Source organism: Cervus elaphus, chromosome 14 (assembly GCF_910594005.1).
Source record: "Cervus elaphus chromosome 14, mCerEla1.1, whole genome shotgun sequence".
In the NCBI taxonomy this organism is placed as follows: domain Eukaryota; kingdom Metazoa; phylum Chordata; class Mammalia; order Artiodactyla; family Cervidae; genus Cervus; species Cervus elaphus.
The window spans coordinates 4,996,201-5,013,014 of NC_057828.1; the positions used below are offsets into that span (position 1 = coordinate 4,996,201).

Consider the following 16,814-nt stretch of genomic DNA (forward strand, 5'->3'; position numbering starts at 1 on the left):
GGAAAGAGCCTATGAGTTCCTTGGCTTCGTTTTCTACAAACCAGAGCCCTGGGGAGTTTCTGAACATACATACAGGGTCATGGCCAGAAATAAGGAGGACTAGGAAGCTTCTTCTCTGAGAAGAAATGAGCCCTGGTTGGCGCCAAGCCAGGGGAGAATGTGGGGTCTGCGGGGCCTGCAGGGCCTGAGCCCCTGGCAACGAGCCAGGAGCCAGCGTGTCTCCAGAAAGGAAATGACCGCCCTGTGGAAGGTTTCTGTTCTGGGCACACAGCCTTAGAAAGTGTCAGAGGTCTGCTAGGCTAGAGGGGCCTTCCAGGACAAAGGGAGTGTCCTGCAGAACTGGAGGGGAAACGCTAACTGCCTACTGACTGAACAGCCCCGGGGGAGGGACAACCAAGAACTGAGATGGAGTTTTCCACTGTACCAGTGATAGGAGTACTCAGATTCAGAAAGGAAGTTAACTTTTAAAAGAAAGTTTAAGTTATAGAATAATTGAACTATCCGATCAATAGACGGCAAACGACACCTGCCACGTGCAGATGAGAAAACTGAGGCTCAGAAAGGGCAGATGAGTAGCCTCAGGCCACTTAGCCAGCATGGAAAGGAGGCAGCCACAGCTGGACCCAAGTGTGTGAGACTCCAAGTCCATTACCTTAAAAATGGGTCAGGAGCGGGCAACAAGCCCAAATGTCCATCAGGAGGGGCCGCTCAGATAACTATGGGGCAGAGAGTGAGGGAGAGCCTTAGGTACCAACATGAGTGATCCGCGAGCTATCCTACAGAGCAAAAATAAAAATGCATAGTTGCTTGTACTTATTGCTTACATGTGCATTAAATAAACCTGGCAAGACACAAGAAGCTGGTATGCCGATTGTGTCCTGAAGAAAACTGGATGATGGAGAGACAGAGGGGAGAAGACTTTTCTCTGCTGCAATCTCTTGTACTGTTTGGAATCTGAATCAAGAGACAGTATTAGCTTTTCAAGCGTTTTTTTAAAAGAGAGTGACAGAGAATTTCCTTGTTCAACCCTTTTAAATGTGATGAAACAGACTTCTACTGAGCACCGAGGGTGTGCCAAGCCCCGGGTGGGTGCTGCGGCTTATACCATGACGAGCAAGATGCTGCCTCTACCCACCAGGAGCCACTCACCCCAGGTGACCCAGACCCCCCAGGCTGGGCGGTGGGATAAGCAACCACAGGTCTCCCACAGCTCTTCCCTGTCGTGCATTTGCCCAGACCCCCAGCCACCCTAGGCTGGGAGCCTCAGTTGGTGAGAGGTGAGGGTCTGCCCCAGATCCAGCCCTAGTGGGCCTGACCACCAGGAGCCAGTCTGAGCCAAAACTGCCCCAGGCCACACGGCAACTTCCCAGCAGAGTCTCCAGGCAGGGCTGTGGAGAGGTGGGAGCCTGAGCCACCTCCCTGTGGAGAGGATTGTACACAATCACACCCTTTCTTCCCTTGCTTTAAGCACTCATTGCTTATAATCAAGCAGCAGTCGCTGAGCAGATCAAATAAGCATTGAGCCCCGGAGATGAGATTTCAGCCTGGGTGGGAAGTGTGAGCAGGTCCTGACTCTGGAAATGTGTCTGTGATCTACCACATCGGGGAGCCCCCTCCCTCCCACATTGCCCTTCCTGCACTTTCCTGCCCCCACATTCTGCCCCCTTGACTGCACTTCCTAGGAGCAGGCGGCAGCAGCAGCAACCCCGGTGTCTTGACTTCCCACCATTCTCCCCAGCGGTAGCTTCATATTGTCCTTGATACACCAGGAAGAGACAAATACCTCCCTCGGGGTCAAGCTACACCAATTGTTGTCCCCAAGATTCAAGAAAGGGAAGCTCTTTCCGGAGGAAAAGTACAAGTGTCCATGGAATTCTCCAGGCAAGAATACTGGAGTGGGTAGCCAGCCATTCCCTTCTCCAGGGGGTCTTCCTGACCCAGGGATCAAACTTGGGTCCCGCACATTGCAGGCAGATTCTTTATCATCTGAGCCACCAGGGAAGCCCCTTTCTGGAGGAGCTACCTCTTTCTGGAAAAGGCTAAGGGTCTAGCTGTATGAAGTCAGTGAATCACAAAATGCTCTCCCTCCCTCTCAATGCTTCCAATGAAGCTGTTCTCCATGGACCTGATGATAGAAAATGTAAACATAAGCAAGTTTTCTCAGTCGTCAACTGTGGCAGGAAGTTTTGATGGGTTGCTACTTAACACTTAACTGCAGGTGTGCTACAGTTTTTTAATTGAGAAAAATTCTTAGAGGTGAAGGTCTTACCTGAATGTGTCTCCTGGGAAGACATGGACAGGGGAAATTTGGGTTTCCCCATTTACCATGTTTGATGACCATACAGCACCCAAATCTCTCCTAAGTGTGATATACATGGAGAAGCTGAAAGAAGACACTGACGTTGTCTGCACGGACAGTGACTTTAGGTCTCACATAAAATCTTTATTCTGCCTTACTTGGCAGTGCAGTCCCAGGCCTGACTTTTCCCTCTCCGGTTCTCAGAGAACCTGGCAGCCAGACCACGGCTATCTTCCATGCCAGCTCACCCAGAGCAGGACTCCATCCCCCTAGCAACATCCTAGAGAAGGTGACCTAGGGAAGGACCATCCCTGTTTAGAAAACACATCCCCACCCCCTACATTTGGGAATTCAAGAGCAGAGGAGTGAGGGGCATCAGAAGCAAGGCAGTTGTCAGGAGGAGGAATGCAAGACTGGTGCTGGATCCAGCCATCCAGTTCTCGCCTGCACAGAGGTTGCTTTCATTCCTTTTCTTCTGTTAATTTGGCCTGTTTTCCAAACATGGGTCAAACAACCCTCCTCCCAGAAGCAGCAGCAGCAGAAGGAAATGTTATTAAAAACGGGTCCGTTAGTGGGCATGGTGTGTGGATGGAGTCTTTGGGATTTTGGCTGCCAAATAAAGACTTTATTGTTGTCATCCCTCCTCTCCCAAGCTCCCTCCCTCTCTTCCCTCCTCCCTCTCTTCCCTCCTCCCTTCTTCCCTCCTCCCTCCCTTCCTCCCTTCCTCCCTCCCTTCCTCCTCCCCTCCCTACTTACAATCGGCCTGGCCCTCCCCTAACCTAACCTCCCTACCCCAATAGGATCTCGTGGAGGAAGAGTCAGGCAAACACAAGCACGCACACACCACTGGGAGACCAGAACCTCTGGCTGGCTCTCTGCTGCTACAGCTCCACTGCGGGTGGGGGGAGCAGAGGCAGTCTCGCCTCGCCGGAGACAAACCAGAGCTGAGAGGAGAGGCAGGTGGTTCAGGTAAGCCTAAGCCGTCTGGAGGAGGAAGGCTCCGGTCTCCAGCCAGCTCCTTCCCGCCCCATTCACGCCAGGTTACTGCTCTAGGCTCTGTGCTCTCCTTCCTTCCACCCCTCCTTCCTTCCATCCCTCCTTCCTGTCTCCTTTCAAAGGAGCTCAAATCAGTCTTCCTCATTTTGTCTCCAGCCTCTCCCTTCTCTTCATCATTCTGCACCCATGTATTGGCTTGTTGCAAAAGTTAAACTTTCTTGGTACAGATGTGTACTGTAGCACAGAGTTACGAGGCACGCAGTATTTCTCAACATCAGGTTCCCATAGAAACTCCGCTCTAGAACCCATTTTGCTGCTCCTTTGATGTTTTGTCACACGCTGTCACAGGCACACACACGTGCCACACAGATGCTGCACTTTCACTTCACACACACGCACATGCACACACAGTGTGAAGGCATCCTGTCCATTCACCCCCATTCTGACGGCATTTGGTATGCAGAGATAGAGCACACAGTGACAAGACCCTGGCCGGAACACACACAGGCACGCGCACACACACCGCACCTAAGAGAAGAGAGAAAGTGCGTCTTCCCCCCGAGGTGGCAGAGCCAAAGAAATCATGTGTCCTGAGTGCATGCAGAGCAGGAACAGGATGAACAACAGCAGGGGCTGGAAAGATTTCTTCGTTCTTTAGAACTTAATTGGGTGGGAGAGAGAAAAAGCAGCTTTCCAACCTGCACAGTGTATTCCCACTAGCTCTGACTTTCTCTGCCTCGCTAGTCCAAACCACTTTTCTTTTGGAAAGAGAGAGAAGAAAGCAACCCTACTCCGAAGCCTTAGAGGTACTAACTCCCAGCACTGGGGGTATTCATTTCTGTTTTCGGCAGGCAGCCAGAAAAGAATTCTCTTTAAAGCCACTTCAACATAATCCCACTTTGGCAAGGGCTCCCTATGGGAGAGGAAAAAAGAAGTAGTTCCTTAATCAGTCAAGGGAGGGGAAAACTGAAGTGGGAAACTGAATTTTTTAAATAGGGTGGACCCTCTCCATTTCCCCAGCTCATTCCTCTTCAATTATGCAGAGTGCTATCCCAAGGCAAGAAGGTCATGGTCTAAGAGAGAGTCTCCAAGTATGGTTGGTCTTCGAAATCACCTGGGTGGCAGGGGAGGGTGAGAGGTGCTCACTAGAAATACAGACATCTGGACCCTTTGCTTTAGACCCACGGGATCAAGACCCAAGAATCTGCTATTGTTTCAGGACATGAGAGGCAGCTAGGGTTTGAGAATCTGAACCAGAGGCCTGAGGGAGACGTGTGTGGGACTGAGGAGCCCAGGACTCTGGCAGTGTTAGCTGGGCAGATGGGCTGCGTGGCTTCCCGGACAAGGACTGTCTGATGGAGCAGCTTCAGAGTGTCTCAAGAGGGCCACCCTCTTCTGCAGAGTAGAAGCAAGCACCTGAGGGAACAGGGAAGACCTCCTGTGAGCTCTCCGCTTCTCTTCTTGTAAGCACTGGGAGCTGTGTAATGAGGGAACATTCCAGAAAGCAATTTCCCCCAAGGTAGCTCCAAAGAGCTTAGGCTTCCTCCTACCTGCTAATCTGCCTGCCTGGGCCCCCAGGGGCACTGTGCAGGGCTCCTCCCCACCCCTTTTAGACTCCCCCCTCCTGCCCAATAACTGCCTGCTCTGGCGGGACCGCACAGAGGACCGCGGAACCACAAGGTCTGCATTCCCTCTTCACCTCCCTGGGGGCAACCCCACCTCTTGGGCCTCTGGGGGAAGCTGGAAGGGATAGGTACCCAAGGTTGGGAGGGGAAGTCATGAGTCACAGCGGGATTCCACAGCCAGCTGAGGACAGCAGCCTGCAGTGTCCCTGGTCAGCAGCTGCTGCAGAAAGGCTCAGGGATGGGAGCGGGTGTTAGTGAGGGGGAGGGACAGAGTGAACATTCCCCAAGTGGCTGGGGGCATCTATGGCTTCCCTAATTATTTGATTCCGAGACCTAAGTGTGGTCTCATAGGCCTGAATGGGAGGAACTTGCTCTGGGTAGGAGAGCTGGTGGAAATCCAAGTAACCATCTGCAAGGACCAGCATTCAGTGGAGGGAACGGCTGTTCTCTGGCCAAGCTGAAGGGACAGAGACCCCATTACTTTGAAATAATGTCCATAATAGCTTAACATTCACCGAGCACTTGCTTTTTGCACATTTACTCACTTAACCTTCAAAATAATCTGATAAAAATATGTTAGTACACCCATTTTACAGATGAGGAAACTGAAGCTTAGTAGAGGTAAGAGATTTCCCAAGAATACCCAGCTAAACAGCTGAAGCACTCAACACATCAGACAGATTCTTGTAGGCTTTCTTCACATGGTGAAGCCAGGGAATTGAGGCAGAGAGAAGGACACAGTGAGGAGCCAGGCCATGAGAGGACAGAGCCATCCCACCCTAAATTCTTCCCCTTGCCTTTAGAATGGAAAACTTGTTCTTCTGGACTAGTGGCCTGAGGCCAAAAAACACTGTGTTTACACGTTGCCTTGTGGTAGACACTGGGGAGACAGATGGTTTCTCCGTTAGAGTGTTAGATTTATTTTTAGCTCTTTTTGATCTGCAGCACATTTTAAAGTCGCTTATCACGTTTACTTCTGAAATTAACCCGATGAGGAACAGAGGGGCAGGGAAGATTTCTTTATCTGTGCTTTACAGGTAAGGGAAGTGAGGCTGAAAACAGGGTCATGTCACTGTAGGCAGTGGTGGCTGGGCGGGGACCCCACACCCTCTGTCTAGTTTGCACCATGATGCTCTCTTCACCTTTGCCCCAGTCAGCCTTACTCCTATTCTGATATCACTCCCCAAGAAAGGGACAGTGAGTCAGTGACTTGCTGAATTCACCGTGCCTCCATGCTAGCCCTTTCCTCAGACCCCACAGCGCCTACTTGGAGGCCTTGAAGAGTCTCAGGCAGCTGAGGTAGGCCTGCCTCACTCCTCTGTGGGCAGCTGTGCCGAGTACCTGATTCTCCTGGCTTCCAACTCCCTGGTGGGCTTCAGGAAGACACAGAGAACAGAATGGCTTTCAGAAGTCTGAGTTTTGGACAGAAGGAAGGAAACCAAAAAAGAGGGTCATCCCAACGTCCATGGGCACGGCTCTGGCAGGGGCAGCCCCGTTCCAATGGTAGGGTCACTACCTGGGTTAAGCCACGGAGGCTCAGGGGTAATAAGTTAGATATGAAATCTGACAAGAACACATGAAGTAGTGTGGAGTCATCTTTCTTTAACCCAAGGAGACACACCCAACCTCACTCTCAGCTCAACCCCAATCCCAGGCTCTCTCCATACAAAGCCTATTACCTAGGATTTGGTAAACCCATGTGGGCCTCAACCCAACCCTGCCCTGATGCTAAACAATGCAAGGGTCCTGGGAGTCTGAACCTTAAATGAATGAATTTATGAGCTAAACAGGGACAGGGCTATCTCACTTTAAAAATCAGAGTCTCTTGAGAGGATATGTTCTTTTGCAAACAAATACATGAATAAATGAAACCCCTGCCATTTGCAGAGATTTTATGCTCTATGACATGCCTTCATGTGGATGATCCCATTTGATCCTCACACAGTTGAGGGCCCTGGGCCTGAGGAGGTGGGTCAGAGCCAGGATTCAAGCTTAAGTCTCTAATACTTGAGACTGAAATTTGAATTTAAAACTCTCTTAGGAAATCTTCTCAAATGGGAGAGTGAATTTTGGGTTGGTCAAAGCAATTGCTTTCCGCTCACAAATGAGCAGCTTTTTGAGAACAGGTGTTGGTGAATGGTGTTACAGGAGGTCAGTGGTTATAAGTGGTCCACATGCATTCATTGATCAAGCAGTGAGCTCGGCCCAGCAGAAAGTGGGGAGGTGTGCTTGTGAAAGCATAAGAAATTTTAAAATCACATACACTTACAATCCAGCCTAAGGGAACTTATGACTGGACAGAAGGTTCTGGAAGACAGGAAGGTGTGACTTCGGGCTTTGTGCGAGAGACTATAGCTCCCTTTGGAGTCCAGGGACTTCTGTCTGTCCCAGATTCTGGTTTGGAGACTTAGACTGTGGGGCCAGCCCAGACTCCATCAGGAAGGAGCACTGTCGCATGAGAAAAGCCTTAGAGATGAGCACTGCTTCCTCAAGGAAGGAGCGTGTGCACACACACTCAGAATGGTTCACCCCAGGGCTAAGAGCAGGGGAATTCAACAGACCTCGTTTCTCCAAGGAACAGGCCCAGGAGCTTCTCCTCCAGAACCTTCTCTCAGTTCTGAAAGGAGCTTGGCCAGCCCCCAGAGGTCTGGAGCATAGACAGATCAGAGGGTGGGTGGGGAGATAAGGGAAGTTCCCAAAGGGTCTGGCACAGGAGATGGCGACAAGCACAGCCTCTGTTCACGGGGATGGCAGGGGTGGGAGGCACGCCCGTCGGGTGGAGCTATGACTGACCGGCGGCTCTGACACGCCTGAGCCAAGTGCAGCCCGGGCCCCGAGTCACCAGGAAGCACCCCGCGCCAGGGCCAGCTGCCTGCGTCACAGCGGCAGCTCCGCACGGACATGACTTGCTCCACTCAGGGCCCAGGGCCTGGTAAATGCTCCTGCTGACCAAGGCAGCGAAGGGGACAGGGCTCCGCCTGGCTGGGAAGCCTTGCTGGGGCTTCTCACTCCACAAGAGACCTCTTGCTTATTGTCAGGCTCCCAGCTGGTCAAGAAGTAAAAAGTGCCAAAGCAAAAAATATTCAAGGTCACAAAAACTGAGGCTTTTAAAAATGTTTGGTTTTAGCACACTAATGTAATGCTTTAACCCCATTTAAAATATCTGTGCAATACTGTTGTGCTATTTTCAAGAAAATTACACAACTTCTAACATTTTCATTGATAGTTCACCAATTACAAGTGGTGTGGGGTCTGGCAACAAGACTCAGGTTTAGTTTTACAATTAGTTTTTAGTTTTAAATTAGTTTAGTTTTACAATTAGTTTTTCACCTCAGTCTTTGTGGTGTGTCCCCAAGATTGTTACATGGGCAACTGGAGATAAAGCCAAGAATCTAAGTGCAGCATCCTTTGTGATAGGAGGCCAGGGGAAATGGCCCCTGGGCCCCCTTGAAGAGGTCTGCCCGGCAAGAGGCCACCTTAGAAGGAGGAGGAGAAGGAGAGAAGCTGCAGGGCGGCCTCCTCCCCCTTCCCTCCTTCCTTTCCACGCTTTCCCCCATGAGGGCCCACACACGCACACCGAGGAGGGGCGCGTGCCCCTGCTCACACGTCTGGCACAGGGAGAGGAGTGTCTGTGCGGCGTGTGTGGGCTGGGTGTCCAGGGCAGGGATGTAACAGGCCTAGGTGGACTCCCTCGCCCCTCCAGGGTAAGCCCTGCCCTCGTCCCTGTTTCTTGTCACACTCGGCTCCTTCCAAGGAACAGACTCAGGCTAAACATCTGGTGAGGGGCTTCTACTGAGCTAGCTTTGAAAGCTAGCAGGAAGCCAGTACTGGGTCACACAAGGGAAGAGCTGAGCCGATGTGGGCTCCAAAGAAAGAGGGGGAAAGCCTGGAGCAGGGGCAGTGATCACAGGGTCCAGATGCAGCTGAGATCCAGCCCCCTCTCTCTCAAGGAGCCCCGAGAAACCTGCATCTCCAAAGTGTCCCGGGCCCTAGGAAGGGGAGGGGCAGGCCACCGCAAGTTGTGAAGAAGCAGCAAAGAGGGCCATTGGAAGCAATGTAGAAACAGATCCTGAAGGAGACCAGAGGGGCTGCCACAGGGACCTGGGGAGGGGAAAGGAAAGGCAACCCGACAAGCTAGGGCGGGAAGTCTGAGAGAGACGCCAGTTTTTGTCTGCAGCCTTGGGTCTACCACAGTTTCCTCAGCTTAATTTGACTCAAACCACGTGGCCCTATCTGAAGCATCATCAGAACCAAAGGGAAGGGCAACCCCAGAGCATCCTTCAGCAACCTATTCCACTATGTCTCTGAGGCGGGCGGGAAGTTCTTTACATCCACCCCGATACCATCAACTCCAATGCATATGGGAAGCAGCAATACCAGATCAGAAGAAATGAAAGTGGTTTCCCTGCAGCTTTTTTAAAAATTGAAATATAGTTGATGTACAATATTATCTAAGTTACAGGTGTACAATACAGTGGTTTACAATATTTAAAGGTTACACTCCATTTATAGTTATTATAAAATATTGGCTATATTTCCTGTGTGGTGCAATATATCCTAGCTTATTTTATACATAATAGTCTATACCTCTTAATCCCCTATCCCTCCCTATATTGCCCCTCTCCACTAGTAACAACTGGTTTGTTCTCTATACCTATGAATCTTCTTTTTTTTTGTTACACTCACTAGTTTGTTGTATTCCCCCACAGCTTTCAGTTGTTTCCTTGTTTATTTCCCCAGGAGCCTCCACATCTGGGGAGAAATTCTTAGTGTCTGTCCAGCTGGCAAAGACCAGCATTCTCTGAGCTGAGCCCTGGGGAGGAGGGGTGAGCGGGGGCAGACGCAAGGGGACCACAGCACTTCCTTCCCAAGAGCTTGCTGAGCCCACGGAGATGTAGGGCTTTGTCCTGGGTCTGCTGTTATATAGCTTCCTGGCCTTGACAAGCTACTGCTCCCCTCCAGTACTCAATTTTTATAAATAGTTGAGTCTGGACTTTGTGAATTTCAAAACAGTTTTAGCAATGCTACATTTTTTTTTTTTCAAATGAATGCTTCAGCTAACCCTTAATATGTGTAGCAGATTTTAAAACCACAGAGCTTCTCAGGTTGGCACAAGGGTGAGTTGGGGGGGTCCCCCAAGGCCATCCCCTTAGTCTCCCTCCCTCAGGTGGACTCCACAGAAATGGGGCACAGTTTGAAAACCACTGAGCTATGGAACCAGTAAGGACCCTTCCAGATGTAATACCCCAGGACTCTACGGCTCACATATCCTCACATCCCTCCTATAAGGGGAGAGATGATTTTCTCATGTGAGGACTAGAGTGGCTAAGGGTATTCTCCAGGAAACCCTGGGGCTCCTGATTCATAGCTCAGAGTGCATTCTGCCAAGACGGCTGACACCCTAGCACATCAGCGGCTGGGCCTCTGTGACTGGGAGCCAGACACTCAAACCCCTGCTGCTTTCTCACCTGCTGGACACAGGCCAGGAAGGAGATGCTTCCACAGGTCCCCCCCGCAGCTGCCCGGGCCATCCCGGCCGGTTCCAGCTGCAAAGACACGTGCTCTTTTTACCGAGGCCCAGCAGGTCGATGACCTTCTGCGTTCCTCCCCACAGGTGCGTCGCCTGGATCATGAGGTCATCCCTCTGCTGGCTCATCACACTTCTCATCTTGGCCTCAGCGGCCCAAGGCCAGCCAACAAGACGACCGAGACCCAGACCGAGGCCCCGGCCCAGACCCAGACTCAGGCCCACACCCAGCTTTCCGCAGCCCGATGAGCCAACGGAGCCTACAGACCTGCCTCCCCCGCTCCCCCCAGGCCCCCCATCCGTCTTTCCTGACTGTCCCCGGGAGTGCTACTGCCCCCCTGACTTCCCATCCGCTCTCTACTGTGACAGTCGCAACCTCCGAAAGGTCCCTGTCATCCCATCCCGCATCCATTACCTCTATCTCCAGAACAACTTCATCACTGAGCTCCCAGTGGAGTCCTTCAAGAACGCCACGGGCCTGAGGTGGATCAACCTGGACAACAACCGGATTCGAAAGCTGGACCAGAGGGTGCTGGAGAAACTCCCCAGCCTGGTGTTCCTCTACATGGAGAAGAACCAGCTCGAAGAGGTGCCCGCGGCACTGCCCCGGAACTTGGAGCAGCTGAGGCTGAGCCAGAACCAGATCTCCAGGATCCCGCCCGGGGTCTTCAGCAAGCTGGAGAACCTGCTGCTGCTGGACTTGCAGCACAACAAGCTGAGCGACGGCGTCTTTAAGCCCGACACCTTTCAGGGCCTCAAGAACCTCATGCAGCTCAATCTGGCCCACAACACCTTGAGGAAGATGCCCCCCAAGGTGCCCGCCGCCATCCACCAGCTCTACCTGGACAGCAACAGAATCGAGGCCATCCCCAGCGGGTACTTCAAGGGCTTCCCCAACCTGGCCTTCATCCGCCTCAACTACAACCAGCTCTCGGACCGGGGCCTCCCCAAGAACTCGTTCAACATCTCCAACCTGCTGGTGCTCCACCTGTCGCACAACAGGATCAGCAGCGTGCCCACCATCAGCAGCAGACTGGAGCACCTGTACCTCAACAACAACAGCATCGAGAGTGAGTGCAGGGCCGGGGGCGGCACGGGGCGGGGGGCGGGCGGCCGGCTCTCCCACCTCGGCGCTTCCACGCGGGCCTCGTGCCTGAGGACGCAGAAGCACCCAGTCCGGCACATCCTCAAACCTTAGTCTTTCCACTTGCAGCCCACGTGACCTCTCTGGGAAGTCTCCTCATTTCTAAAATGGCTCAAAATGTATACGAAGATTTACTAGTTTAGTACGGATAAAGTGCCCAGAATACCATGCTTGGAGGGTAACAGCTTTTCTGCCTCCAGCCCTTCTCACCAGCCCCTGCTCCTTTGCCCTCCAGACCTGTAGGTAAGGGAGATGTGAAATACAGTCCTGGACATTCTCCTAAAGAATGGTGACATTTAAATGCTGACTCTGGAATGTCCTGGATCTGTCTACTGCAGCTGTGGGAAAAGAGGCTTCCTCCCAAGCCTGAGCCTAGGTTTTAAAGAGTCTGTAAAAACATACACAGAGAGGCAGTTCTGTGTATACTATGAGTGGCTGGTGGTTTAGTCGCTAAGTTGTGTCTGACTCTTTGCAGCCCTGTGGACTGTAGCCTGCCAGGCTCCTCTGTCCATGGAATTTTCCAGCAAGAATGCTGGAGTAGGTTGCCATTTCCTTCTCTAGGGGATCTTCCCCACCCAGGGATCAAACCTGGGTCTCCTGCATCACAGGCGAATTCTTTTACCAATTGAGCCACCAGGGAAACCCCACACTTAACAGCATTCGACTGGGAAAGACGTGGCAGTCAGAAGAACATGTCTGTATGTCGATGCTTTCTGAATCTACCTGGAAGGCTAAAAGATTTGGTCATAAAAGTCAGTACACTCAACGCAGAATTTGCCTAAGCTACATTTACAGGGTCCTGGGTTTTGGATAAAAATTGTAGGTCATAAAAAAGACTGGAAGTGACAGTTTTGCCCAATCAAAAACATCAGATCTGAGTAGAGCATCAACAGAGCAATTTAAAAACAAAAGCGAGAATATTCTCTGGCTCCTGGACAAAATCAGGCTATATCCACAAGACGAATGCAGCAGCTGTAGGAATGGAGACCAAGGAGAAAGAGAAGAACCCTAAGATGATATTAGGAATCCTTAGCTTTCAAGCCAAAGGATGAGAGGGAGATTTTTTAATTTCTATAATCTTGAAACAAGTGGATGATAGAACAGGCTCCTCTGAGATAATTACACAAAGGTAGGGGAAGGCTTCTTAAATCTTGCAAGAAAGAAATTCAGAAAAAGGCAAAACTGTCTCATTTTACCCTGCAGGTAGCAAACTGATGGAACACATTACTCCCATGAGGCTGTATAGGCCAAAAATCTAGACAGAAAGGATACCTTGATTAATAAATGGTTGACAAGTTTCTACCAGATTGTGGATAAAAACAGGCCGCAGCGGGAGGGGGGCGGTTATCCAACCTTCTGAGGTTGAAGACAGAAAGATTTCACCCACTCTCACCATTTCACAGATTTCAGAACAGCGCATCAGGGGGGTAAAGTCCAAAGCCACAAAGGTCATAGGAAGAAAATTCATCTATGTCAGGGCTCTTTCTGCTACTGCAATGCTGAAGAGAGAAGAAAGCGGAGAGAGGGAAGATGAAGAAGAGGATGAAGGAGATGAACAGCAACCAACCACCCACCCGCAGAAGATAAAAGAAGCAAGGCTTGGGGAGGATAGAAAGCTTCATTTAGAAGAGGGTATAACTCACGTCATCTAACAAAAGGTGAAGGGGAAAACGGAAACCCATCTTCCATTTGAAAACCTACCTCCATTTGCCCATCTCTTACCTTTCTAGCTCACTTTCCCCAGAGTCAGTCATCACTCCAGCACCAACGGCTCCGCCACGCCCTGGGGCCCCATGCCCCTCCCTGGTCCCCCTTTCTCTTCGTGTCATCCCTAGTTCAGAAATGTAGCCATCTTCTGCCCACCCTCAAGCCTCAAATCCTATTTATAGGAAAACCTCCAGGGTAATCCATCCCCTGCTGGCTTCAGATCTTGGTTCCCTCCACTGTTTCTCCACATGTAGCCAGATTCATCTCTCTACAGTATAAACTTGATCGTAGGGCCCTTCCAGATTTAGCTCCCCCCCCCCGCCACCCGGGACACGAGTTCGTATATTCCACCATCCCTCTCATAACAGCAGTCCTGCTCAGTGACGTTCCTCAGACTAGAAATCAGAGACCCCATCCTTAGTGAAATATCTGAAAGTCTTCTATAATTGGTGGCCAAAACTGGAGCCCCTCCAGTTTACTCTACTTAGTATACCATGTTGTACTGTTTACTGGTTCCAAACTCTGCCACGAGCTTTTTGCCCTCCACAACATCATTCAAATAGGTCACAGCATCAGAACACCATCCCCAGGTCTCTACGTGTTAGTCCTATCTTTGAAGGGTCAGCTCAAAGTTCACTTCCTCCATGACTCTTTAGAGTGAGTTTACAATAACAGTTGTTGATCAGTTCCGACTTAGTTCATTTTACAAATGGGTAAGCCAAGCCTGGAGGTTAGGGTCAATCACTCATGGTCGCATGTTCCCGAGAACTGGTGAGACAGTTCCAGAGAAGTAATCTCTAGGGTCCTTATCCTTGTCCACCCTCTTCTCCCTCCACGTTTTGACCTCTAGCCCTATGTGGCCTGACCCCCTGCCCACCTCTCCTGCTGACTTCTCCTTTTCTTTCTCCACAGAAATCAATGGAACCCAAATTTGCCCCAACAATCTAGTTGCCTTCCACGACTTCTCCTCGGATCTGGAGCACGTGCCACACCTCCGCTACCTGCGGCTGGATGGGAACTACCTGAAGCCGCCCATCCCGCTGGACCTCATGATGTGCTTCCGCCTGCTGCAGTCCGTGGTCATCTAGGCCCTCCTGTGCCCCTGGAGCTCCTCCAGCCTCACTGAATGCCCACAGTTTGTTTGCTCTGTCTCCTTTTCTTCCTCCCAGCTCTGCCTTTCTTACCCCACCTTCCTGAGTCAGAGACAAGCCACATACTCTGCTGCCCCTGCAGCTTCTAGAACAAGATTTCCAAAGGCTTGATTTGGTCCACCCAGTTCAAAGACACCCACTGTGCACCCCAACTTCTTTTCCCAGAAGCATAGGTGTATGTCTAAAGACGTCCCACTCTCTTCCTCCCCTCATCACTCCTGGGTTAGCCTGGGCCATGGACTGAAATCTGGTTCTCGTCCTGGCCAAAGCAAGCAGAGAATGATCAGGGGCAGCCTAGACATGAAGTTTGGAAAGTTCTGCTGGAAACTCCTCTACTGTGGGCAGCTCTGACCCAAACAGACTGAGGAACTCAGGTCTCCTAGGTCAAGGATCCCATCTTCCTTGACTGCCCTGCCCCGTTCACGGGCACCAGACGGGCACCCACCCTCTACCAGCTTGGGTTCTGGAAAGGAAGTGCAAGGGAACGGCTGAAGATGGGCACAGGCTCAGAGATGCGCACGGGGACCCACTGCTCCTTCACAGGGTGAGACGGGCCCCTTCTTGGCATGCAGCCTCCTGGCTGAGGCTCTGTGCCAACAGTAAGAGCAGGGAGGAACATTCCAGGAGAAGAAAGGCCCCAAAACCTAGGAACCAGCCAGTGGGAGAGGGTCAGAGCCCAGGATGGCCCGTGTGGGTGCAGATGGCCCCGTGGCCGCTGGACAAGAGGCCCAACGCCTGAGGAGCAGCATCCGCGGGGAGGGCACAGAGCCACCAGCCCTGCCCTGCCGTGCGCTCCTGTCCCTCCGTTGCTGGAAGCGGCTCCTGAGAAGCTGCTCGAGAAGGGGCGGGGAGCCAGAAACCTCCCAGAGCCCACTTCTGCCTGTGCAGCGGCCTCCCCTCTCAGCCAGGCACTGTAGTGACATCTGGTGGCGGCACCGCCCGGTACATCTGTAGGTCTACTGTAGAGCTGGCCCCTGTGTCCTCATCATCACTCTGGGGCGATCTGCCAAGGTCAGAAGTTGGCCTCAAGTTCCCACTTGAAAAGCTGTGGGCGATACGCATGGTCTCTGTCCTCTGGGGTCTATAGGGCACTCAGGTATAGAGGCACCAAGATAGGGGAACTGGTTCCCATATGAGCGAACCCAAGAGGGAAACTTCAGGAACCCAGAAGAGGATATGGCTTGTTCCCCTCTGCCCTCTCACCTTGCGGGTCCCTTCTGCTCTCTGCTTTCAGGTGGTAGACTGAGGAGGTGGCTACGGTACCCCTCCAAGGACCCTCTGGAGCTCATGTTCCCCACGCAGCTCCACCCTCTAGACCATGTTCTAAGGCAGGACAAGTCCTAAATATTATCCCCTTCCTTCGCAATAATTTATTCCCTGTATGGACTATCCTTCCCCCAAAGTTTTCACACTCACTGCCCCCCAATCTGGCCCGGGGGGAGCAGTGTGTGAAAGGCCTCTAAGGGAAGCCTGAGTCCCGCAGAGCCAACTGGCCTTCATCTCCCCCTTCCTCCCTCTAGTGGGTGGAGCTGCCCCCCTACCGCCCCCAAGTGTACGTTGGTGGGACTGGGGGTGAGGGTGTGTCCTAGAAATGAATAGGACACAGTGCCCACTCTCAAGTTAGGTTGAGAAAAGTTCCAGAGGTATTTAAGAAATTGGATGAAGCCAGCTCCCTAACTTCAAGAAATCTCCATTTTATTGTAATTTTTCTCTTTTGCTAATTTACAGAAAATAGGCCCGTTTCATCAAGTTCCTCCCCATGTTCCCATCCAACTGCTTCATTCTTTGCAGCTGCAGCTGGTTTCTCCAAAGCTCTTGCTTAAAGTCAAGATAAATTGTAGCCAAGGTGCTACGGCTTGGATAAGCCCCCTTGTGTGTCTTACTCCCACCTTGCACCCTCAGCCCCTCTGATAATCAGCACAGCACCTAGGCCTCCTCAGGGAGGAGGGGTCATTCCCCTGCTCCTGCAAACCTGAACTGTTTTGTTTCAGTAGCAACAAAATCACCATCATCCCATTGCCCTGTCGAGCATATGCCGGCTTCCTCTATAGCTCCCTGCAGCTGTAAGCCAGAGGAAATGAATTGCCTGTAGAATCACACACACACACAACACGCTGGGGTCCCCTGGGTTTCAGGAGGCTGCCTCCTCCATATACAACTTCATTCTCTCAGTGCTGTTGGCATAGGCACATACAGATGTGTAAGTAGGTGTGTATGTGTACTCTGTACCTACATCTATTCTTTCTTGAAGATCATAACAACTTTGTGAAACAACTTTCACATTCCATCACGCTTCACAGCAGAGAAAATAAAGTGATATGAAAAATGTCCTGCTTGAATTTGACAATGTAAACAGGTGAGAATA

The 16,814-nt window shown here is 51.5% G+C and overlaps 1 protein-coding gene across 1 annotated transcript; it reads left to right on the forward strand.

Moving 5' to 3' along the window:
- The first annotated feature begins 3,100 nt into the window (after nucleotides 1-3,100).
- LOC122707687 (proline and arginine rich end leucine rich repeat protein) lies at nucleotides 3,101-16,777 on the forward strand. Its single transcript, XM_043923454.1, has 3 exons — nucleotides 3,101-3,268; nucleotides 10,535-11,517; nucleotides 14,211-16,777. Exons 2-3 carry the CDS (start codon nucleotides 10,551-10,553, stop codon nucleotides 14,384-14,386), a joined length of 1,143 nt encoding a protein of 380 aa, XP_043779389.1. The 5' UTR covers nucleotides 3,101-3,268; nucleotides 10,535-10,550; the 3' UTR covers nucleotides 14,387-16,777.
- Nucleotides 16,778-16,814: the final 37 nt, after the last annotated feature.

Bases quoted from the DNA above. Each gene is read 5' to 3' on its own strand.
- LOC122707687 (XM_043923454.1), top strand. From the start codon at position 10,551: ATGAGGTCATCCCTCTGCTGGCTCATCACACTTCTCATCTTGGCCTCA. The intron at 11,518-14,210 runs GTGAGTGCAGGG...CTTTCTCCACAG, and splicing joins CAACAACAACAGCATCGAGA to AAATCAATGGAACCCAAATT.